General features: G+C 40.8%; 1 protein-coding gene across 3 annotated transcripts in view; it reads left to right on the top strand.

The window, feature by feature from the left end:
* LOC120417406 (mediator of RNA polymerase II transcription subunit 13) overlaps positions 1 to 25,780 on the top strand; it is an 80,742-nt gene that overhangs the window by 45,438 nt on the left and 9,524 nt on the right. For 2 of the 3 annotated variants that reach the window (XM_039579448.2, XM_039579447.2), the window contains 6 exons: positions 11,971 to 12,055; positions 12,246 to 12,329; positions 12,651 to 13,009; positions 15,794 to 16,418; positions 16,846 to 17,154; positions 20,867 to 24,822. In XM_039579448.2, coding sequence (XP_039435382.1) covers positions 11,971 to 12,055; positions 12,246 to 12,329; positions 12,651 to 13,009; positions 15,794 to 16,418; positions 16,846 to 17,154; positions 20,867 to 24,822 — 5,418 coding nt within the window. The remainder of the gene's footprint in view (positions 1 to 11,970; positions 12,056 to 12,245; positions 12,330 to 12,650; positions 13,010 to 15,793; positions 16,419 to 16,845; positions 17,155 to 20,866; positions 24,823 to 25,780) is intronic. The other variant, XM_039579449.2, reaches the window with a different exon arrangement.

Genomic DNA, 25,780 nt, shown 5'->3' with positions numbered 1-25,780 from the left:
TAACGATTTATGTTGATATCCCAATATATGGCCTTATATATCCCATATAAAACACTGACCAGCATACTTCCCCAGACCCAATAATCGCTGTTTGTTTTTAATCTCGCCATTCTGCGCGATATAAAACCATCAATTTCGGCGTCCCAAACCACCGCGGCAACAAGTAGTTTACGACCCGGACGCCGCGCATATGTCGAGCCGTAACTCCGTAGCACGCGCCCTCCAAATCCAATATAAAGTCATTATCTGGGTAATAGAATTTCCTAATCTTGGCGCGCTGAGTTCTCCCCCTCCTGCTGCTGGTTACATTTTCGATGTCACGACAGCAAAAGGCTTTTTCCGCTTTTCCATCGAAGCAGGCTGTGGGGAGGAGTTTCTAAAAGGACGCCATCTAATGGGGTCAAAACGTGCCCCGTCGTCCTGACTGGAATGGTGGAAGAAGTGCCACACCGAAAAAGTGTCCTCCGCGCGCTTCTTGACTTGGCGCGACTCGGCGGCGGACATTCCTGGATGGGGAGGAGTGCGGGGACAAATATTGTTTTATGGGTCTTTTTGCCCCATGGCGACGACGGCGATTTTTCTTTTTCTGTGTTTTTTTTTTTGTTCTCTCTATGAAAAGTACATAAGAACGCGAGGACGCGATGGTGTGCTAGAATGCAAAAGGACGATGCCGTATTGATCCCGATGCCTTAACTTGGGGGTTGTATTTCAAGTGTGTTTGATTGAATTTAGCGGGTGGAAACGAGAGCTCAACACGCAGATGTTCGTGAGGACTTTGAACAAGATTGAAGATTATGGTTTATTTGAGCTACTTGAAAAAGAAAAATAGGTAGAATATGAAAATTGAAAACACGAATTGTAAAATTTCAAACATTATCATTGAAAATGCTGAATCTTACTGCAATATGACCTTCCTAATGCGGCATGCAGTCATGTCGTTCCGAGCTTGAACTTCACCACCAGTCTAGCCGGATGGCCACAGAACGCTCAGACTGGCTGGCACAATATTTGGATAAATCCAAAGCAACAAAAATAAAAATAAATAAATACACGAAAATAAACAAGTTGCATGTGGTAAACGATTGCAACCACTGGAAAATGAGTCCATATACACCGAGATTGTGCTTATATTTGCATGTAAATCTTCATGTTGCACACTGCTCCGGTACATACAACCCCATGTACAGACGGCACAAACGGTTGATGAAAAGAGAGTAGGGGGTAGTCTTGGACATAATTTAGCTGTAAAGAGAAGCAGCGAAAACGACGAGAGAAAGCTGCTAGAAGTGGCGAACACAGAGTTGGTACTGACAGCTCGACATTTTTGCCTGCCACAATTAACGCAGTAGCAACAATGTGCGGCAAATTGACTTCTTTGATAGAATAATTATTCATTTCTGGTGGTTTGTCCGTTCCGGATTTGTTTGAGTCGTGTGAATTCCGCGGGTTTACCGGCGTGTGGATTTCGTTCGTTCCATTAGCTGGCGAATTGTGCGGATTGGAAATTGTCTTAAATTTGGAAGAAATTGGGTGCAAGTGTGAGGTGGTTGAGAGTTGCAATCCTTGTTCGCGTTTTGAAATTGTGTTTTTTTGCCATATCAGGCCTGCAATTATTTTTCAATATTTAAACTAGCGTTTCAAATCTGTTCGATTTACTATTTTATTAAATTTTTTCTCTCTGATTCAGTTTTATTATTTCATTTCCATAGTAACCTGAGTGAGGGGGCTGTTGAGGTTTTTTTTATCGATTAATAGTAAGCTACTTTGATTGTTGGTGTTTGTTGGCGGTTTGCGGATAGCAGCTGGACGTGATCTGCCCATTTCGGTGTAGCTCAGGCATGCGAGTTGAATTCAAAGCTAATGCCGTGAAGCCCTTATATGCTGTCTGTTTCCGGTGGTGTCTGGAGTGCGCTTAATCATGGATTGGACGGCTCGTGCATTCCCTAGCAAGTCTGGCGTTCGTTGTTGTCATAAGCCTGAAGACGTTTGAAGAGAAGCTGGTTTTGAAGAATCTGGTGAGCTCGTTCCTTTTATAAGACATTCATTCTTTCATTTATTCTGACATACACACACATCAATCAAGACATCTACGCCAAATTATTACTATATACGCGGTAGGGTGTTCCTTTGGTCGTTCGCTGTGAGTTGTGGATTGCCTGCTTCTCTAATGAAGGTTCGACTAGAGGGGCATGCTTATTAATTTCTCGTCGCTCCATACCCTCAGTGACGTGATGGGAGCAAGGGCGTCTATGCGAAGTGTCCCTACACCCACTACAAATTTCCGGCGCTTGGGAAGGGAAGCGGGAAACCATTTTGATCTATGCGCCGGTATTTGTAGCATTAAAATTCGTGCAAAAAAACTTATGCACGTGGGTGTACAGATTACGGAGTAAAAGATGATCGAATTGTTCACCTAGCGCTCACATGTGTTTCAGGACCAAGTTGCCTGCGGGTATGGGGATCATACATACATACATACATACATAGCAACAATGTGCGGCAAATTTCGTTCTGATGAAAATCCTGACCTAGATTATTTGCACAGCTATAGTGGTAGACTCAACAAATGATGATGATTCAATTATTGTGGGATAAACGTTGGCTTTGGTGTGGTGTTTATCAACAAACAAATTTGTGTTGATAAATGCTGCTTCCACAAACACAACAGTCGATTGTGGACTCATCGACCACTTATTATTTATGGATGTTAACCACAAATAGAAAATTTAATTCACATACAATCAAATCCTTGTTGTCAGACACTAGCTGAATCCGAATAATAATTTATTTATTTTTTAACACGAAGCTTTTTACATCCATTTGTAGAGCCTCTGACAAGTTTGTCACAGGATTTGGCTGCTCAAGTTTAAAATCGTATCTTGAGAACGGAATTTCCGATCAAAGTTATAACTATAGGTGAGGATAATTCTTGAAAATAGATACATAAAAAATGCAAAATACCAAAAATCGATCTGCGCTTTTTTCAGAGCTATCATTTTTTTATATGTTTTAGAGCATCAAAAAAATCAACTTTTGAGTTATGACCTAGCATGGGTTAAAAATATTTGTTATTTTTATCAATGCGTTTCGACAGATCAGTTCATACTGGATTATCTGAAACTTCGATTATATCTTAAGTTTCGACTATCCAATGTCTGATTTTATTACATATGCGATATTCTTCAAAGCCCCTGGGCCTTGTAAAGTCAAGGGGCATGATTTGATCCTAGTGCATTAGTTAAAATTTGGGTATACATTCTTTTTTATAAGCACTATGGACACCACTTCATGCTACGAGAACTCGCTTTGTCGCAGCCCCAGGGCTTAAGCGTTGACCGATAAGCTGTCTTCGTGAACTAAGTATTGTCGCCGCGGCACTAAACCGAATTGAGCAGGTTTAACTCTCGCGACGATTTTCTGTCGCGAAATATCTGTCAAGCATGTTTAGGTGATTTTGAATCAGTGTGTTTGCTTTTTTTGTTTTGACGGCTTCGGATGTTGAGAAAAACGTGGCTGATCTTTTCTGATTTGCCGAGGAAATGGAACGCTTTAGATTAAATTATTGTTTAAAATCTTGGTTTTTACTTCTGCTACCACTAGAACTGTTTCAATTGGGGTAATTTTTGAAGGTCAGTCGGTTTTCGACTTCAGAAAAAAGACGCAGAATGGAAAAAAAGTCTTGGTTAAGTTGCTGATTGCGGATGGATTCCGTCTGAATAAAACAAAAACAAGTGGCCATCATTGTCGAGGGCCTCAATCCGGTCCGTTGTGTCCTACCACCGGGAGAGTTTTGCTGATGCGGGTGCCGATTGAGTAAGCTCTAGAGTCAAAATGGGAAGACCTAGCCACTAATTTGAAAATCAAAAGCGCCGTAATTGTCCTCTCCAAGTTAGACATCATGAAATGGTCCATCTGGTTGATCGAATCCACGCTCACAGAACGATTTCCGGTAGATCTTCGTGATCGATTCCGTGCTCCGTGTAAGTCGCGGCGCGAGTCTTTTCGCAGCTCAACTGGCGACATTTCAGTTTGGTGCCGCGGCGAAATTTTGTTTTGGTTTTGCGTGTGACATTTGAGATACACTCAGAAAAGATCAACAGAAATTTCTTCGCGAGATGAAAAGCACTCGCGCTGTTATTTCGATTTATTTCAAAAACCACAATAGTTCTCCGATAGTGAAAATATCACAATTGCACAAGACACCGCTGCTTCTGTGACTTTTTCACTATCACAATGTGGGATTTAGGTGGGACTTCAGGATAGTACAATTGATTTGTTTCTTAGCATTAGCATTTAAAGTAAATCTGTGTGCTTTCCAAATCTATTTGATGATAAATTTAGTTGCAATTGTTAAGTTAGAGTAATGCTGTCAATGAACTTTGATTGATGTAGAATACTAGGCATTCTTTTATGTCAAATTGTCCATAGAGTCTCGATCAATCAATAATGTAATGATATCGGACAAAATTCGTTGATCTGTTGAACTAACGGTTTTCGGATTATGGTTGTATTGACCATTGTTGCGAATCGATGAACTACGGATCTTTTGACGTAAATGGTCATTTCTTTTTAAAATCGCGATTTCTATCCTATTTGTTTATCAGTTCACAAATTTTTATTGTTTTTTTATAGAAGTAGTACTGCAACAGTTAAAGGAACGTTTAGTTTTGAACATTAAGTTTAGAGGATTTTAGATTAAAATTAAGATTTTCAATCCAAAGTAGTTAGCAAATGAATATTTGGACTTAAATGAATAATTGAATAAGTTGGACTTATGAATAACACACAACTGTGCATTTATTCTAGAGTCAGATCCATACAGCGTCAGTGTTTATTTGGTCGAAGTGTACTAATTCATTGATTCTAGTTGTAATGTACGACAAGACTACTGACGGACGTGACAGGACGAGGGCCCAGTTTAGAGGTTTCAACATCAACGATGTGCGGCTGGACAACCCTCCCAAAAAAAAAAAAAAAAAAATATGCGATATTCTTCAAAGAATTGAGGAGTATCGAATCAACGAAAATATGTTTTGTTTTATCCTTGGATTAAAATTAGATTTCAGTCATCCCAATTTATCTAAATAGGGTATTTGTCCCTATTTTGGGCCTACTAAGCAGAGCGCACTTTTAATTTGATGTATTCTCAAAGGCTGCTATTGGCAGCCTAGTTTGTTTTACATGAATAAGTTGGTTTTTTAATGCTTAATCTCGTACATTATCAACATTTTGATAAAAATGCCTTATATCGCTGTAAAAGCACGAAAAACTAAAAAACTTTTTGCCCCTATTTTGGGGATATTGCTTCTAGCATACGACCTTCTTTGTGCATATTTTCGGCCTACCTTCTGATTGGTTGAAATCTCGAAGCACGTGGCGAACTTTTTTGACGTACGGTTCAGCCCCAGCTCGTACAGTTCAGCCCCAAAAAGTACGGTCACCAAACAGGCTAAATCGTTGTGCGGTTTCAAGCCACAAATCATCGTTAGAATGATTGATTTAACCAGTAACAGTTAAATTACGAGCATTAATTGAATGAGCATAATTTATTTCATTAATTAATGAGCTTTAAACATAATTAAATATTTGTTGCGCAGCCAATTATTTAATCCGTACTACGCGAGTAAGGACTTTGAGATGTGAAAGGCGCGCACACACTGTCACAGTTTGTAGAAGTGTCAAATGGACTGAAAATACAGGCATCGTCTACAAAATTAAGATAGTAACTTTGATTAAGAATATAATTGATTGGTGTCAGTTTAGTGATTGTTTTTTGAACCGGGATAATGCTAACCGCCAATGAAAACCTATTGCTGGTGGTTTGAGATTTGGGGGAAGGCTCTCATTCGTGTGCCGAGTGATGAAAGCCGTGACGCTGAGTGTCAACAAGCGGTAAGCAAAAGTGGTGAAAATTTTGGGCCTAATGGGCAATTAGTAATTTTCCACGAAAAATTTGACGAGTGATATGTTTATTCCGTTTTTTCCTATTTAAAAGGAAATAGTGAATTATTTTTGCCCACCAAACTGAAGCTAATGACAGCAAGAATCATTCCCAAGTGGCAGTTGCCTGCAAATTGACGGTGGAATGCACAATTTCGTCAAATTATGTTTGGTAGGCTCAATATAGGTACTAGGCCCAAAATAGGGACAAATACCCTACGACTATAATAGGGTTATTGCTACAGAGAAACCTCTTTTCACGCAGTGGCGTTACGCTTTTTGTTTCGTCGATTTCTCTTAAACCATACAATATTTTTGCAAGCTTCAAACAGCGTTTTGTAGATCTGAACAAAACCTACAAATTGCTTTTAAAAGATTGCAATAATTGCGTCGTTCCAGAGAAATCGACAAATTAGAAAAACTTAACGCATCGCGTTAAAAGAGGTTTCTCTGTAATTTAGTTTAAAATACTTTTTCTTATATTTTCTGATGACCTCCAAAACTTATATTGTTTTAATGTTTTAAAACTTTTTTAATGCACAATTTTTAATAAACACTGGCCATAAAAGTCTCTTCAGCATTTCAAATATGATTTTTTGATGAAATAATTTTCAAAGCATAATTTGAATAAAAAAAAACTTTTTGAAAAATGTAGTATAAGAACGTTGTATAGCCTAATCCAATACATGTCTGAAAAACTATTTTAAAAATATTTAAAGGTTTAAAATTATTCTTAATAGTTTAGCTTGAAAAGCATATATTTGATATTATTGATTGTAAACAAAATACAATGACAATTTCTAACGTATTCTTCTCTTCAAAATAGTCTATAATTTTGTGGTAATCGTTATTTCATGTATAAATTTGTTTAACCATGTATTAAAAATACTACTTTAACGTTCTGTGAAAACACCATTCAGATAATCCCAAATAAGATCAATAAAAGCACCTAATATTTATCCCAACATAATCTTCAACTGCAAAGGCGCCAAGGCGCTACCGCGGTGGTGGGTGACGGGGCACTATTTCAAGTGGTGTGTGAAACGGTGTCATATGGCACGTGCCAACCCGTGGGAACGTGGGTGGGGGAAACACCACCCACCCGTTAAGGTGTCTGAGGGAACGCGCGAAAAGGTTAAACAGTGAAACATCAACAAAGCCGAGCGAGTAAAAGTGCAAGCTGTAAATTGCAGTATGGAAACTGAACACACACACATATTGCGGGTGCACTTTTGTGACAAGGTATTGAATGCAATTGGCCGGAGCTGAGTCGATCACGGTGGCGACGACGATGATCGATACGTGCCATCAGTAGAGTGTCGTTCGGAATATGATTGCTGTCGAGAGCGGGACAGGTGTTGTGGGCAGTTTTGCTTGGTGCAGCTGTTGAGTTATGGAGTGTAATAATGAGTAGGGGAGAGTGGGGAGACTTGATCCCCTTTTTTTGTATCGCACATAACTCTGTCAATTTCTCACAAAACTATGAACTTTTTGCATGAATTGAAAGCTAAAACATTCAACTATGTTTGGCTGATAAGGGTATTTCATCAGATAAACTCTTCGAATCATGCCAAGCGTTTTAAAAAAATATTTTAAACCGCCATTTTCAAAATGTTGGGGGTAATTTGATCCCCCATTCAACATTTTGAAGAAATCTTAAGCAAAATGTTTCTTATTCATCCAAACTTTTAATTTTCTATAAGTTACAGCAATTTCACATTAAACCTGTACGTTTGTGTTCAAAATATAACAAGTTTAACATGCAAAATATTTAAAAACTTAAAATTTTCTTTTTTAGACCAAAATTGAGCATGTTTACAAAAGCTGGTAATTTTTGTTTACAAAACTTTTGAAAAATGGTTCAAACTGCAGTAAGTTATGTTCAACTATACTGAAGGAAACTATGTACGAAAACCCAGCCCAATTATTTAATCTTGAGGCTGATTCCAGTGACTGTAAAAATGCAGGGATCAAGTCTCCCTAAACGCACTTTTTTAAACAATTGATTGTAAAATTAGTATGACGATAAATTTAACGTCAAATGCGTAAAGGTTTTGGAGTTGATATGTTTATCAAACAATTCATGTATAACAACTATTTTTTTGAATTATTTTTGAGTGTTTTCTAAACTTATCAAAACAAAGAAAAAAGATCTCTTGGAAGTTTTTTGCAGCACTTTTTAGAAAAATGTGTGTAACTCAATCTAGAAATTTTTTAATTTTTTTCTTTGTTTTCTACAATGAGTTTTAGTTGATTTCGCACAACTTTCTAGAACAAAGCCAATTGTTTTACCCACATGCTGACGAGATACAGGTTTGGGATCAAGTGTCCCCGGGGATCAAGTCTCCCCACTCTCCCCTATGGGTATTTAATCAAATTGTAGCAACATCCTGCCCGTGTGGATCAATCGGACCGCGCACTGGACTCACAATCCAGAGGCAGCTGGTTCAAATCCCGCGGCGGGCGCTCTAAAATTCTTTGTGTAAATATGGGTATCCGGCGCCGTCGCTCCGTGCCGTACTCAAACACTTAGGAGCCCAGGGCGGCGAAGTCCTTGTAGTTAAAAGGAAGACACTAGTGGTTGGAACTAGCAATAGTGGCCGACATCTTTAAAGTCAACTTTGTTTTTTTTTTTAAAGTAGCAACATTAATTCTTATTGTTTTACTGTCTAATTTGTTTTGAAACTAGAAATTGAGCAATTTTTGTAAAAAAAAATCTACTTTTTTGCCTTGAGCTTTGTCGGATCAATAATCTTTAAATGGTTCTTGATTTTTTCTTAACTTTTCAAGTAAAATATTTGATGAAAACAGACACACTCTTCTTAAAGTTCAATCTAGATATGTGTATGACTCGAAAACTACGAACTTTTTAAAATTTCGCAAAAAATCTTTTCGAATAAAAATTTGAATTTTTGGTTTTTGAAAAATCCAGTTTATTTGGTAAAAAGTTAAGATCTGCTTCACTGTCTAACGCAATTTTTTTTTTAGATTTTGAAAACCAATTCAAAATAATTTTAACTATTGTACAAAATCTTTTTAAAACTCGTTTAAAATGATAAAAAAATATTTGTACCAAGAGTACCATACAACATGTTTTTGGTCACCATGCATAACGTAAAATAACTTTAATTAGTTGTGAATTCAACTTGAGAAAATTATCCCTGGGCCTTGTAAAGTCAAGGGGCATGATTTGATCCTAGTGCATTAGTTAAAATTTGGGTATACATTCTTTTTTATAAGCACTATGGACACCACTTCATGCTACGAGAACTCGCTTTGTCGCAGCCCCAGGGCTTAAGCGTTGACCGATAAGCTGTCTTCGTGAACTAGGTAGTTCTCCGATAGTGAAAATATCACAATTGCACAAGACACCGCTGCTTCTGTGACTTTTTCACTATCACAATGTGGGATTTAGGTGGGACTTCAGGATAGTACAATTGATTTGTTGCTTAGCATTAGCATTTAAAATAAATCTGTATCTTTTCCAAATCTATTTGATGATAAATTTAGTTGCAATTGTTAAGTTAAAGTAATGCTGTCAATAAACTTTGATAGATGTAGAATACTAGGCATTCTTTTATGTCAAATTGTCCATAGAGTCTCGATCAATCAATAATGTAATGATATCGGACAAAATTCGTTGATCTGTTGAACTAACGGTTTTCGGATTATGGTTGTATTGACCATTGTTGCGAATCGAGGAACTACGGATCTTTTGACGTAAATGATCATTTCTTTTTAAAATCACGATTTCTATCCTATTTGTACATTAGTTCACAAATTTTTATTGTTTTTTTTTTATAGAAGTAGTACTGCAACAGTTAAAGGAACGTTTAGTTTTGAACATTAAGTTTAGAGGATTTTAGATTAAAATTTAGATTTTCAATCCAAAGTAGTTAGCAAATGAATATTTGGACTTAAATGAATAATTGAATAAGTTGGACTTATGAATAACACACCACTGTGCATTTATTCTAGAGTCAGATCCATACAGCGTCAGTGTTTATTTGGTCGAAGTGTACTAATTCATTGGCAGATCTGATTCTAGTTGTAATGTACGACAAGACTACTGACGGACGTGACAGGACGAGGGCCCAGTTTAGAGGTTTCAACATCAACGATGTGCGGCTGGACCACCCTCACAAAAAAAAAAAAAAAAAAAAAATTCAACTTGAGAAAATTATGCAAGTGTATGTTTAATGTTAAGAGTTTTAAAAATCTACACTTATTAGAAAAGTACTGGAATTAAAATTTCAGAGAATTTCTCAAAAAAAAGCTTGTAACAAAAAAAGGTATGATCCAGATCGCCTTATAAATAAAGTCAAAATTTTATTTTGGAAAGGTGGTCTAGTTTTGGAGCTTTGAAGTCTTGTGAGGAGTTGAGGAAAAAACAATACAGTCCAGACTCGATTATCCGAAGCCTCGATTATCCGAAGTTTCGATTACCCGAAGTTCGATTATCCGAAGGTTTGTATGGGACTTCGGATAATCGAATCACAAACAAAAAAAAATGTGTTTTCGTATTTTTTCATTTTCTTGTTTTTAGCATAAAATTAAATTTCTACGACCCCATTTATGCAAATTTGAGTTGTTGATTGCCTATTAAAAAAATAAAATACATTTTTTTCAATATTGCATCACCGCTATTTTGCCCGCCATTGCGGGAGCGGCCGTGGCTGACTGGTTACGGTGTTCGCTTTGTAAGCGAATGGTCCTGGGTTCGATACCCATCTGCTCCCAACGAGAAAGTGTAGGAAATATGAATCTTGAAACTCTGAACATGAACGAAAAATCAAAGTCACCCGAGTCGGGGTTCGATCCCCCGTCCTTTGGATTGGTAAGCAAAAATGCTAACCACTACGCCATCACGGCTTGGTGAGCTATGATTGGAATTAGGAATACTGTTACTATCAACTATATACGCGCTGGGTCCTTGTCCATTTGACAAGGGTTCGGAAGTTCTAAATAACGTTTGAATCCGATTGAAGCAAAACGTTCTTCAGGGCGGGGCTTGTCGATAAAAGCTGAAGTACCTCGCGCTCGGCTAGCCAGTGTAGAAATGGGTCACCGAAGCTCGGCAGAGCTAACAACTTCCAAATGCCTATGCGAGTTATTTGCATGTATAGAATGTAGATCTAAAAACACATGGAAACAACTCAATTTGTAAGAAGCGGCCGCGTGGCCCCGTTTGGTTGGTTGCACACACACACACACACACCGCTATTTTGCCCGCCATCTTGGCTTTAAAAATTCTAAATCATTTTAGCGTAGTTTAGGGGTCATACCTAAGCTCGATAATCAAAATTTAGACAACGAAAAAAAAATTTGTTCGTGATTCGATTATCCGAAGTTTCGATTATCCGAAGTGAAATTTTTCCTAGTCCTTCGGATAATCGAGTCTGGACTGTATTCCTTTTTCAATTTCTGGAAAGATGTTGGCATGTGATAACATCCAAATCTAAATTATTATTTTGTATCAGAGAAAACCATGCACGAGTATTTTGCTTCGAACTTTAATTAATTATTTGAAAATGTCGAATTTTCTAAAGAAAAGTGTATGACACAATAAAAAAAAACAAATTTGTTCAACTACATCTATAGTTATTTTTTAAAAAGTTTGTTGATTGGACCTTTCAAATAAAACTTTAGACATGTTTTCTCACATCATTTTGCTCACAAATCCGAATCTGCTCACAAAATTGCTCCAAATTTAAAAAAATGCTTTGGACCGTTTTCAAGTTTCATTATGATAATTGTTTAATATTTTAATCGTATTCTTGTGGTTTTGTCAACCATAATTTGAAAGTTTCATTCAGAAGGCTGTTTAAATCTGAGGTGAAGGCCAATGTCACCATTTGAAGACAATTATTTGAACTGTCGCGAATCGTGCCGATTCTCGATAGTATGAGCTTAAACAGAATTAAATCGCACATTATTGCCTCTTCGCTTAAACTACTATAATCACCATTAAACATCATCACCGCGAGACATCACCAAACTGATATCCTACTTTTTCCTCTACCTTTCCAGACGGCGAGAAGGGTTCCTGGGAGGCTGGCCTGTCGTACGAGTGCCGGTCGCTGCTGTTTAAGGCGCTGCACAACGTCATCGAACGGTAAGTGTTCATGATACAAACCAACTGGTCCAGCGGAGAGTTACGACCGCGGCTTTCAAAAAAGTCGTTACTCGCGAAAATTATCGTCATCAACTTGACGCGATTTGCTTTTGTTTCTTTCTTTTTTTTTCTCATCATGGAACCAACCACCTGTGGAACCCGCCTGTGGCCGCTGCTAACATGTGGACAGATGTTTACTGTCGCGGGATGTCGTCCGTCTGGGCAGGTGGTTCGTGCAGCCGAGTTCCAACAGCGAGCGAGTGTTTGGCAAGAGGTAAGCAATTTGGTTCGTTCATCACGCGTTGAAGAATGCACACTTCCGGAAGAGACCCGTTTTCCCACCGCTGTTAGTTGCGCCGTGGTGCCGCCCTGCGCTGAGTCCCGAGGCCAGGGTGGCAACCCGTGGGAACGCCCAGTCTGGGTCACACTTCCGAGAGCAAGTCCGGCAATCCCGGACCGATGGATCTCTGTGACGTTTTCGAGTAGTCATTAGGAAATGTCTTCGTTCTCCCATCGACAGAACCATGCAAGCAACGCTTGTCGCCAATTGGCAAATCTTACAAAGAGTACTCTAACAATCCCTTCCCTTTCCCAGCTCGCTCCACCTTTCGTTCTCGTTTGCGTTCTTCGTGCACGGCGACAGTACGGTGTGCGCCTCGATGGACATCCGCGAGCATCCGCCGGTGCGGCCCCTCATGCTGAAGCACCTGGAGGAGGCGCAGGCCCACCAGGGAGGCGGCGACAGTCCAAAGCCCCGCTCGGTGATACTGGCCCCGTTCGGGCTGGCCGGAACGTTGACCGGCCAGAGCCACAAGGCGAGCGATCCCCAGACGCAGAAGGTGCTGGACGACTGGAGTGCCTTCTATCCGATCTCGAACAAGAACATGCACCTGGCGGCGGAGAGCGTCGGCGGCGGCGGTGATCTGGTGCCGCCGATCGTGGAGATTATGACCGGTAAGTTGATTGGGGTTTTTTTTAGCTCAGCAAATGACAAAATACTTAATTTATTATTTGGGATTTTTGGTAAACCTTCAATCCAAAAATTTTAAAAATCCTTTTTTACCATTTCTTGTTTTACAAAAGACATTCTGGTGATTTGACATGTCTAAATGCATTTTTGCACCTTAAAAGCTAAAATTAAATTTTAAAGGTGACAGCAAATTAGGAAAGATTCAGTTATTGGAGGTTTCTCAACAGGCCTAATTGTATCTGAAAAACACAAAAACTTTACAAGATAAATGCATAAAATACACAAAAAAATCAAAGAAGAAAAACATAAAACAATTGATGTAAAATTTCGTATTACAAAAGTTTCTTTAAAAAACCTCCTGCTCAAGGAAAAAAATGTACTTTCAAATATAGTTTTGATTTGAATGGTGAATGGACCAAACACATGAACATTTGACTTATAATTAAATTCAATTTATCCTACTTGGTGAAGCCTGTTTGATAAACTCACGACTCGTATAATGAACAATTTCTTTCAACAATTTGATGCACGACTTTTTTATACAAGTGTTTCTTTTCGATTCTGTTACTTTTGTTAGAGCAAATAAGTTTGGAATCAGGAAAAATAAGTTGGTCATGACGAAATTGAAAAAAAAACATGCAAATTTTAAAGATGTCTGAAAATTTAGGAAAAAGTACAATTTTATCGTAAAATAACAAAAAAAAAATTATAAAAGATAATTGCAAAAAAAAAATACAAACAATAAAAGAAGGAAAAGCTTATTTTTAAGAATTTAATGCTCTTTTTAAACAATTTATTTTTATTTCAGCAAAATCTGTGCAAGCTTTTCCTTTTTTATTGAACAGTTCTCCAAATGGCTTAGATTTCTTAGGCTAATTTTTTCTAATTCTTCCAAAATAGTGTACTCTTGTTCTGTAATATTTTTGTGAGTTTTTCCATTCTTACAAGGCAGGCAGCGCCATATTGACACCACGACTCGAATTTTCAGAAGCACGTTTAAGGAAAATGCCGTAACTTACAAAGTTCTTTTTTTTTTGCAGACGCTAAATAAGACGATAGCAAGCATCCTGTCCAGTTTAGAAATTGATTTAATTTGTATAGAAATTGTTAAAGATCTGGCGTTCCGTTTCACCTTAATATGTTTTATGACAAGAATGTTATAAAGAATGTTATATTCTTTTAAAATAATTTATTCTTAGCTTTTTAAAGCATGAACTTTTCTGTTAAAAGCATTTTGAGAAAAAAATTCGAATTCATATATTTTGCAAATTACTTTATTCTTGATTCAGTATTTTTGATATTTTACAATTCTTTCAGGTCTGATGTCATATTGACCCAAAAATCAAAATTTTCTAAACATGCCTACAATTCTCGTACCGTTATGAGGGGTGACATTGGGTCTGGGGTGAGACATGGTCATATAAAATGTGTGAAATTTATATGACCCAATTTCACCCCTTAAACCCAATCTCACCCCAAATATGGCGGTGGTCCCAAAAAATCATTTTCCCATCATTAAAAAAAATTGTTTTATTATTCAGGCCTGAAAGAGATTTTTTAAATTCAAACATTTTCCTATATGACATCAAGTAAATGTATTCTTGTTAAGTTAGCAATTCATTCAAAAGTTTTATAAACACAAGTTTAAATTTGGAATTTTTCAAAAAAAAATTTTTTTTTTTCAAAATAATTTATTCATACTTCTTCGGAGCGTATGGTGGTGTGTCCTCACGCTTCTTCCTCCCCTGTCGATTCAGAATTGTGTTGTTGTTCGAACACTCTGTGCTCAAACTCAACCCACTTCAAACGAATCATGTCTTTGCGATACGGCTTTACGCAGTAGGCCTGGTCGCTTCAACGCTTGTGATGTTTCAATGCAATTCACAAGAAGAGTGCTAGGCGTCATCTAACCTAAGGCACTCTCCAGGATCCCTTCGAAAGATTGGCTGCGCTAGGGTCTGATTAGATTAGATTAGATAAGAAAAATCTTGTTTCATTATATTTTCATGCACTCATGTGCTCATTTCAAACAATACAAGTTATTAAAAAACTTGTTTAACAAAAAGTCTGTACTCAAACAGACACCAAAAAAAAAAATCGATTCAATCAAACTTGATCAGGGCAAATGCATTCGAACATTAACAAAAAAACTTGAAAAAATCGACCTTTTTCCATTCGACTCTTTTGAAATATTTTTTCAAAAATATGTGAAAACACTCACGAAATACTAAAATATGAATGAAGAAAACCATAAAACAAGAGAAGTCGTGTTTTCGTAGAAAAAAAGTTACTCAAAATTAACTCCAAAAACAAAAAAAGAAATTTTTTAAAAAATAAAAACTAAATTTGAATTAAAAAAATAACCTTAATATTGATCATATTTGGACATATTAGGCCTGGATCTTTTTTTCAATGCCAACACGTTAATTTTCTTTAAAACGGTATTTGGGAAAGGGTCGCCTTTTAGAGAGATATTCTATAATATTTTTTTTATTATTTCGAGATGAATGTTTTAAAAGACATTTATGAACTCTTTGTACTGCACGGATTTAATTTTTATAGTTTAATTCTATATTATTTGATTGATAATTTTTAGTTTATTTCATTTTAATGTAAAATTTTAAAGCAATCTTTCGGGTTGAAATTAAAAAAAAATTATCAGCATTTTCGATTTTTTATTTCATTAAACCAAACTTTATGGTAATTGCTATCAAATCAAACTTTTAAACTTAAAATTACAATCCTCACCCTTTCCAATCTTCTTCCAGGCGGCATCAAGATGCGCTACCCGTCCAAGTACGTGCTCGTAACGGACATCGACGACTGGTCGCCGCCCAACTCGAACGGCAGCAGCAACGCCTCTTCCGCCGCAAACTCCAAATCCGTCTGCCCCGCCGCAGCATCTTCCCTCACGGTGGCCGTGTCCAACTCGCTGGCCGCCGACCTGGTGTCTTCGACCGGCAGTAGCCCAACCACGACAACCACCGCCAGCACCGGCACCGGCAACAGTAGTAGTAATAACAATGGTAGCAATAGTAACAGCAGCAGCAGTTGTCGGCCGCTGATGAACCCACCGTTGACGGTGCCGGAGTCGCCCTCGAACGATCTCGGCAACCAGAGCAGCATGTCCGCGGCGCAGATCAACTGCTCGGCGGCCGTCCTGCTGCCGGAACGGGCCTGGCAGGACTGTATTATGCGGGCGACCGCCCCGCAGGTTCCCGCTCCGCAGCAGTCGCCCGGCTCGGACGGCGTGGCGATCAAGTCTGAGCCGAAAGATCCCTGCGACAACACCACGTCTTCGACGTCGTCGTCCTCGATGGGGGTGGACGCGAACGCCAACTCCGTGTGGGAGATTACCGATCCCACGCAGAAGGTGTCCTGCTCGTGCATCAAGTGAGTTTCGGGTTTTGTTTTGTTTTTTTGCAGTTATTATTTGTGTTTTATGCCCTGTTGAATACGCGCGATTGAAGAAATTACAATTAGATAGTTCGTTTTACGTATACCATTTCCTAGATTAGTGTATTGCTCCTTTACTTCTCTCTTCTATCGTTACGTTGTAATCTTGTGCTAATATAACTATTTAAGATGTGCTCAATGTACCTTGAGTGCGCATGCTGAAACTATTTCTTCTAGTATTCTTTGCTGCATTAGATAAGTGTGTCTATTCAATCAATTTCCCTTCTAAAAGAAATCGAAAAACAGAAAAACGGAAACCCTAAAAATCTTAGTCAATAACACCTACTACCGAGTCCGTAAGCTAGCCTTAGAACCCGCGAGAACCGCAAAACCGAACGTTGCTGAGCTTGTGTGGCTCTTTCAGGTGCAACAAAAAGCCATCGTCCAGCAGTGGACGAACCTCGTCGTCGGGAAAAGGCACCACGGCGTCCGGTTCTTCCCACACCGGCAGTGGTTCCTCTTCCTCTCGGCCAGCCCGGCCGCACCGGATCCCGTTCCACAAGCGACCTTCCGCCGCGCACCACCACCAGCGGTTCTTCCCGACGGGCAGGTCCGCGGCGCAGCCGTCTTCGTCCACCGCCGTCCAACACCACCACAACCAATTCTCCTCTCCGTCCTCGTCCACCGGGGCTACCGGCGCGGACAGTCCCGACTATCTCGAGTCCGCTCAAAGGTGCGTTTTGTTTTGAAAACTGTTTCCCCCCACTCTCCGTTTCTTTCCGCTGCTGTGTTGCAGCAGCTTGAGATATTCACCCCCAAAAACAGCAACGCGACACAATACAAGAAGGTCCACCGCGAAGCTCGAACTCATCACGAAATCATCACTTCAACGCGACACCTACTCATACTATTCATTTTATTGTTATTTTAAAGTTTTGTTTCATTTGATTGCCTTTGGAAGAGGGTCTATTCTTGTTTAACATGTACTTAAAGGTTCCTTTCTATTTATCATTCTTTCTGTAGCAATGAAAAATAGAACTTTTTTTTTCAACTAACAAAAGTCGAGCTGGAGGTGGTTGTTTTTTTAAAGTTTTAACCTACAATTTGGAAATTTGTCTGCATATTAGTATTTTTACTTTTATAATATGTTCTATATCTTACGTAAAATGAACACGTTGTGAACAATGGGTAGTTTAAATGCATTTTTTTTTTATTTGGACTCAAGCTTACCCTATGGCAACTACATCCGGTTTGGAATTTTAACACCACTTTCGCAGTCTTTCTACGCATCATTGTCCCTCCCAGCCGGCTCCATTCACTCTAATGTTATTATCACATTTTTGTTTTAATCCATAAAATTCAAATGATAGGCCAAAAACCTGTGGTCCAGCGAAAAAATCCGCTAAACTATGAATATTTCTCCCGAAACCAGCAGAAAAATTTCCCGGGTGATTTTGGTGTCCGGTAGCATTTTCCGATTCTGCTAAAAATCGATGATTCTAACGAAATTGATTCTCAGACATCGTTTTTTTTTTTTATTAAGCCATGTGAAATTTGACTAGCTAAGCAATTTTTAATAGCTAATAACTTTTCAAGATCGAATTTTTCAGCTTTGGTGTGTTTGACAAAGTTGTAGATCTTAAAATTTCCAATGAAAATCTCACTTTCGAAGATACTTGGATGAAAATAGCTTTCACTGAAAACAAAGCAATAGAAAAATTGGGTTTATCATACATTTCTCCGATTTTTTCATACACACTCCACCTTCAAGTACAAAGGAAAAAAATCATGGTAATATTACATATGGAAAGGGGTACATCTTTTATGTCAGAAAAAATTGTAATTTTACCTCTGAAAATGTGTAATTTTGCCACTTTTCTGTTGTAATGTCACTTTTTCAGTCTGAATTGATGTAAAATTACATCATAGAAGAGGTAATATTCAACCTTCCGAAATTACAGCTTCCAAATTTACAAAAAAATTTACTGTATACTGTACATACAAACATCGTAGATTTGGTGTATTCAGCAAAGTACCTGCATTATTGTTGAGAGCTATTCAGATTTTTTTTGCCGATTTTAAATCTTTTTTTTTGCAGAAAAAGAATTATCCATATTTTTTTCAAATAAAGTGTGTAGGTCCTATATAATATATTAAAAAAAAAACTTTAGAAATTGTCTCCGTCTTTGTCCACGTGAGAAAATATTTTTTTCGGTGTCTTGGAAAATTATATCCAGGTTTTTAAGCGAAGATGGCGTTCGAATGTTGAACGTCCGAAATGTCAAAATCACGCAGTAGCACCAACATTAGAAAAAAATGCGGCTGTCATGCCACGGCACACTTTTTTTTCGTAATGTTGGTACCACTGCGTAATTTTGACATTTCGGGCGTTCACCATTCGAACGCCATTTTCGCTTAAAAAGCTATATATAATCAAAATCGGACAATTAGTTACTGAGACACAATATTCCAAAGAATAATTTTTTTTTTGCTTGATGTCATCATATTACAGTTTTTAAAAATATCTATTTTTCGACTTTCGAAATCGTTAGGCTAGATTTTATTTTTTTGGTATTTTGTATTTTTGAACTAAGATCGAAAAAGTCGTAAAACATTATTAAAATAATATGAAAACTACGTATTTTGAAAATACTCAAATATTATGTTTTATTTAATGAAATAAATGGAAATTTCTCATACAGTTTTTTTTTAATAATTAAATTTAAAGTCAGTACCAAATGATGAATTTCCATTAGAATCAAAATAATAAAGTATTGTATGACAAAAACAACGTAGTTTTGTGAAAGTATAGAGTTCAGTCCATACTCGATTATACGAAGCCTAGATTTACTATCTTCTCACTTTTAACATCACCCATTTTAGTAAAATTTTAATGGTTACCAATAAACAATTACCAATACACTGAAAAAAAATTCTCAATATTTTAGCTCCGCCAATTTGGTCACTCATGGATTTAAAATTCCGAAATCACTTTACAGCATTTTGAGGTCATTTTTGAACTTAATGACAGAAAATAAGTAAAAACTTCAAAATGTAGTCTTTTTTTGTATACGTAATACGTAGCTTTGTAAAAACTGTATTTAAAAAAAATAAAAATTCTGTGACTTTCAAAATCCATTAGAAGTTCTCGATTATTTGATTCTAATATTAAAAAACATCCAATTTTTTGTCAAAAATACGTAGTTTTGTGAAAATTGAGATTAAAAAATATCAAAACTCCTGATCATTTGATGTTAAAATTGAAAATTTCAGTTTTTTTAAATCGAAAATACGTAATTGTGAAAATTAAGTATTTTGTGAATTTAGACACAATGTTTTCCATCTTGTGCAAAAGGGTGACATCCGCTAAAAACGTACCATTTTTGGACAATTGTGACAATTTGAAATATTTGGACTTTTTTTTTAATTTCCTTTAAGCTATGGGATTCCTTATGTTTTTAAGAACTTTTCAAATAAAACTCTTGATATGATAAAATTGATGATATTAGACTGTTACCGTCATTGTTCGTAGTTAATATTCATAGTGAAAAAAATAAAGGCATGTATTTCATTCGGGCATCTCATCAGCATTTTGGAATTTGGATAATAAATAGCATGGTTTGGAGTGAACAAATTGATATCTATAAATCGTCAAAAGACATTAAAATAGGACTAGAGCTTAATCATGCCAAAGATACGTTTTCACCCCATCAAGATTGTTTTAAATAAAAAAAAATTGTTTTTGGTGTGCTCTGGTTGAAATTCATTTTCAAACCATTTTATTCACTAGACTAAACCAAATCACTCAATAACAATAGTAGATTATTGCTCGTCACGCAATGGCATGCAAAAATCGGTTACCTTGCCTTTCAATTAAGTTTACAAATCACTCCTTTAACCTTCCGGCATTAAAATAAATCGACTTTTAAAATTTTGGAACCTTCACGAACCATAAAAGTTGGTTGATAGAAGGTACAACCGAGGGCATCTCTTCACCACACCAACCAATTCATGCTTACTATTTACAACTAGTTGCTGTTTTTCCCATGCTATCTCTTACCTCTTTTTTTATTTGTTTGTGTGTGTCTGTTTGTGTGTTGATGCACATTTTTTCGTTTGTGTGTTTAGTGCTTTGCTAGTTTTTTTCTTCTTTGCCTTTGGTTGCATGTCTGTTTTCTGCACTCCTCTTCCAACTAGGTATATCTTCATGTTGGAGAGCTATGTATTCATTTTTTTATTGCTTTTCTCTTCTTTTCTACACATAATGCTGGCTGATTTATTCGCGGTGAAGGCGATTTATAGTGTTATTGTATTATTAGTTCTTTTTTATTGGCTTTTACTAACTGTAAATCACTGGCGGCTAGAGACAAATCATTGTACTAGCTTGAAGTGGTAAAATTTAACGATGTTTTTGATTAACCGGCTTTTACCCATTTTTTCCGCAGGTCAAACCAAAACTGCGGCGCCGGCGGTAGCACGCCGTACGGGGGACCTCCGTCCTACTGTCGGAATCCGCTCTCGATCGGGGACTCGCATCCGCTGCCCTCGGAGGGCAGCCCGGCGAGTGCGGCCCCGTCGCCGATGCAGTCGTCCGTGTCCCAGCCGACGTCGGTGCCGTCCGGCGATCAGCTCATCACCATGTCGCCGCACCCGCCCGCCTCGAACAACCCGCGCAGCGTCCAGCCGGGGACGCCCTCGTGCCTGGACCACCTGGACAAGAACACGCCGGCGCCGACGCCGACCGATCAGCACGACAGTAAAAGTATTACGGCCTCGCCGTACCACACGCCGTCCCATCCGGGTGGGGGAGGTGGAAGCGGTGGGGTCATGAGCGTTGAGACGCCCAACTCGCAGCAGTCTGGGGGTGGACAACAGCAGAACGTGCAGAACGCGTTGCAAACGGCGGCTGGGGGTGGTCAGCAGACGGGGTTGAGCAGTACCAGCAGTAGCAGTAGTGGTGGGACGACCAACAGCAGTCCGGGCAATCTGCCGAGTCATGGGGGTGGTGGTGGCGTTGGGATGGCTGGTATCAAGTGTGAGGTGATGCCGGGGACTACGCCGAGTGTGTATAGTAGTTTGAACCCGATCGCGAACCAGAGTCCGGTGAATAAGCGGGAAGCGATGCTGCAGATTCTGCAGTCGTTGAAGAGGCCATCGTTGTCTTCGCGGGATTACGAGGAGATCGCCGGGGAGGACTGCATCCCGAGCACGTCCCAGGCGCTGTACGACTACTCGTCGATCGACGCGTGGATGAATCATCCGGTGAAGCGGTATCGACCGAACGAGGAGTCCAAGCTGGCGCAGCAAATTCGTCACATGGACCTGTACGCGGACCAGAAGCACTCGGAGAAGTATCTGGCGACGGTGCAGAGTGTTGCGGATGGCGTCAAGCAGGATCCACAGGATCCGTTGGCACTTCCGGACGAGCGAGACTCGACACCTGGGCCTGGCAGTATGCTCAACGAGAGTCAGATCAAGACGGAAGCTGGTTGCGATCGAAGTGGTGGCGGCCAGGATGGCGAAGGAGACGACCAGATGTTGGGAGCGCATGAGATTAAGAAGGAGAAGGAAGATAAAGACGATCGGTTGTACACCGTGCAAGGGTTGCAACCGAACTTGGACGACCTGGAGAACCTGTTTGATGACAGCGCGAATTACCACGACGATCCGGACATGAACGCCAACACGAGTCCGGCGTCGAACAAGAGTGGCAACATGGAGGACATCAAGAGGTTTACCGGTTGCGGCACCGGTACCGGCCACACCGGCATTCTCAGTCCAAAAGAACTCTCCCAAATGTTTCCAACTCCACCGAGTTTAGAACACCATCCAAACTCAAGCCCAGGAGCCGGAGGCTTCCTCTCGGACGGGATCGTAATAGACACCATGGTGGAAAGTGCAGCTACGGCCATCCCCATCCTGGGCAGTCCCCAGGAAGAACCCATCGACGACTGGTCGTACGTATTTCTCCCTCCTCCAATCTGCAAGTACGTCGGATCGTCCAAGTACGCCCCGCTGCAGCAACTCCCCAGTCAACTAACCCAACCTCAAGTTACGCTCCCGCTCAACTGTGTGTACAAATCCTCCTCGCAACTCCGCAAGGAAAAACAGGAACGCGAAAAACTCATCAAACTGCGCGAACTCCAAGAACAGCAAGAAGCTGCTCAACAGCAGCAGCAGCAGCAACAACAACAGCAAGCTCAAGTGGAAAACATCCCGCCAAACGCCAACACCAACGCCACCAGCAACGTCATGATGAAGCAGGAACCCGTCCTGACCGTACCTCAACCCCTGAGCAGCGCTCCAAACTCGCTCAACTTTAACGGAAATGCCGGCATCGGCAACCCGTACTCGAATCCCCCCTCCCAAGGCGTCCTATCGCGACCCCCCTCAGTCAACTCCCTAATGAGTCCCTCACCCATGAACAACGGAGGCGGAGGCGCGATGATGAACAACAACATGTTCCACCCGGGCATGCTGCGGCAGGGCATGTCCCCGATATCCCCGGCAACGCCCGGCGGAGGAACTCCGGCGATGCGCGTCCCAACCCCCCAAGGTTCCTGCCCGCTGCCGTACCCATCCCCTCTCGGAGCCGCAGGCAGCCCCGGCAATCCGATGAACTTCCGCCGGACGCCGATTCTGCCTCCACCGCCGTACGACGTCGCCGTGGCGTCACCCGCTACCTCGACGACCTCTTCCTACCACGCGAAGCAGTTCGGGCCGGACGATGGGGCCGAGCCGGCGACGCCGTCCGCCCCGGAGGTTGCTTCCAACAATCCTTCGCTGCAGCAGCGGCTGGTGACGGCCATCGAGACGAGCGCGCTGCTGGTGAACGTGCTGCTGTACGACACGTCGCTCAACATCTTCCGCGATCACAACTTTACCAGTTGTACGCTGTGCGTGTGCAACGCGGGGCCCAAGTGCGTGGGGAACATCCGGGGAGCGGACTCGGGGCCGTATTTGGCTCTTCCTGGGACGAGCTTCCTCGGCGGTAGCAGCAAGGGTGGGTCGGCCAAGTCGACGCCCTCGCAGTTCAACGGGGGGAACAACAACAATGGTGCCTTTGAGATGATGAATTCGCCGGCGGTGGCCATCAACGGTGGCAATAGCTTGCAGAACGGTTACCTGGACGAAGATCCCATCAAGTGTACGTGCGGTTTCAGTGCGCTGGTCAATCGCCGGCTGGCGCACCGAGCGGGCTTGTTCTTCGAGGATGAACTCGAGATTACCGGAATGGCCGAAGATCCGGCGTTGCACAAAAAGGGCTCGTTGTTGGAGTTCCTGCTGGGCAAGGGCGCCGAAGCTTCGGGCGTAAGCTGTGATAGTTCCCCGCTACCGCTGCGGATCATGGATCTGCTGCGGCAGCACTGTGCGGTCATTCAGAGTTCGAGCAACTCGATTCACCGAGCGGTGGCCCGGTTTCGTAGTGCAATGACGGTCAAGAGTGTGGCAAACGCCACCGTCCACATGCTGGAGTATTCGGACGCCAACGATGTGATCAGTTTGGCGCTGGAACAAAGCCGGTTGCAAGCGATCAGCGAGACCAAACCCGAACAGGAAACGGCGCTAGTCAAAACCAGTGGAAATGTTCACAAGTGGCCGTACCTGCGAGCCGGCGGCCCGAAGAGCAACCAAGACATTGTCCGGATAATGAAGTCCATGCAACCGTTGCTTCAGGACGCATTCCACAAAAAGTGCACCACCCGGCTGTGGGACGCCCCGTACACGATCCAGGGCCCCCTGACCTGGCGACAGTTCCATCGTCTAGCCGGACGAGGCACAGGCCAGTGCGAACCCCAACCCGTACCATCCCTCGTCGTCGGCTACGAAAAAGACTGGCTCTCCCTGTCCCCGTACGCCATCCAGTACTGGGACAAACTCCTCCTCGAACCGTACTCGTACGCGCGGGACATTGCCTACGTTGTCGTCCTCCCTGACAACGACTTCATCGTGTCCCGTGTCAAGACCTACTTCAAAGAACTCAGCACCACGTACGAAATGTGCAAACTGGGCCGGCACAACCCGATCAAGGGCTGGGACGGCGTGCTCCGCGTCAGCTCGAACCGCGTCCTCAAGGAAACGCAAAACTCCAACGCCGACGAGTGGTTCACCAGCCTCGGCGACAGCCGCCTGTCCGACCTGCTCAAACTGTACGCCCAAACGTGCCAACAGCAGCTTGCACCGTACCTCTCCAAGGTACCCTCAGACAAGAGTCTGCTCGACCCACCCGAAAATCACAACGTTTCCTCATCGCATGCCGCCGCCGCCCTTGCCCTGTCCCAAGCGGCCAGCTCAACGCCCAACCGAGACGGCCAAAGTCCGATGCCGCCGCCTCCGCCGAGCACGCCCGACCCGTCGCAACCCGGCGACAAGGCGCCCAGCACACCCAAGTCCGACAATGGTGAGTTCACTCTACTACTAAAGGACGTATTAAGGAGCTATTACACTACGGCAAACAAACAAACTCGCACTTTTTGACAGTTTGGCAAACTGTCAAACACGAAAAAGTGCGAGTTTTTTTGTTTGCGGTAGTGTAATGACTCCTTTAAACTATGACAAACAATCAAGCAAACTCGCACTTTTCCGTGTTTGACAGTTTTCCAAACTCGCATAGGGGCAGGGGGGCAGAATGGGCCACCCTTGGTTTTGGGCTTTAGAATGGATTTAGACCAACTGTATTGCAAGGGTCTTATAAAGGACGTCAAATAACATCACCACACCGAAAACGATGTTTGAATTCATTGTATTTTTTGAATTATGAGCAAAAATGTAAATTTATTGACAAAACCACCCAAATGATGTTTTTTTCGAGGTTCTTAAATAAGCTTTCTGAAAAGTTGGATTGTTTGAAAAAGTTTGCTCAATGCTTATAACGTTACTAGATGATACTACCAAGGTATACAAACAACAACGGAACCTTCAAATCATTTAGAGGCTGGGTGGTGGAAGTGTTAAATTAAAATACACTTGGGGGACCACCCTTTTCCTGCCTTATAAAAACAATCAAAAGTTAAAAAAAATTGAGCTAAATGGATTATTTCACTCCTGGTAGCTTCACAAATCACGTTTAATGCAACAAAAGTTGATTTTTTAGTTGTTTCGACGCTTAGTTGTAAAAATAGTGTCTTTTTTCGACATATTTACACTATTTTCAAAATCTTTGTTTTTTTTAAGTTATTATTTTTATAAAAGTTATCAAATTTCATGGAAACTATAATGGAAAGGTCCCTCAAGTAATTTCTTATCACCCTTCAACGTTGTATTAGGAGAAATGGCTTGTTTTCTAATGTGGCCCATTCTGCCCCGCAGGGTGGTCCATTCTGCCCCGGACCCTGGAAAGTTAGTCGAAAAACTTTTTT

The sequence above is a fragment of the Culex pipiens genome, chromosome 3, assembly GCF_016801865.2.
Source record: "Culex pipiens pallens isolate TS chromosome 3, TS_CPP_V2, whole genome shotgun sequence".
Lineage (NCBI taxonomy): Eukaryota > Metazoa > Arthropoda > Insecta > Diptera > Culicidae > Culex > Culex pipiens.
This window is presented reverse-complemented; position numbering and strand designations above follow the sequence as displayed.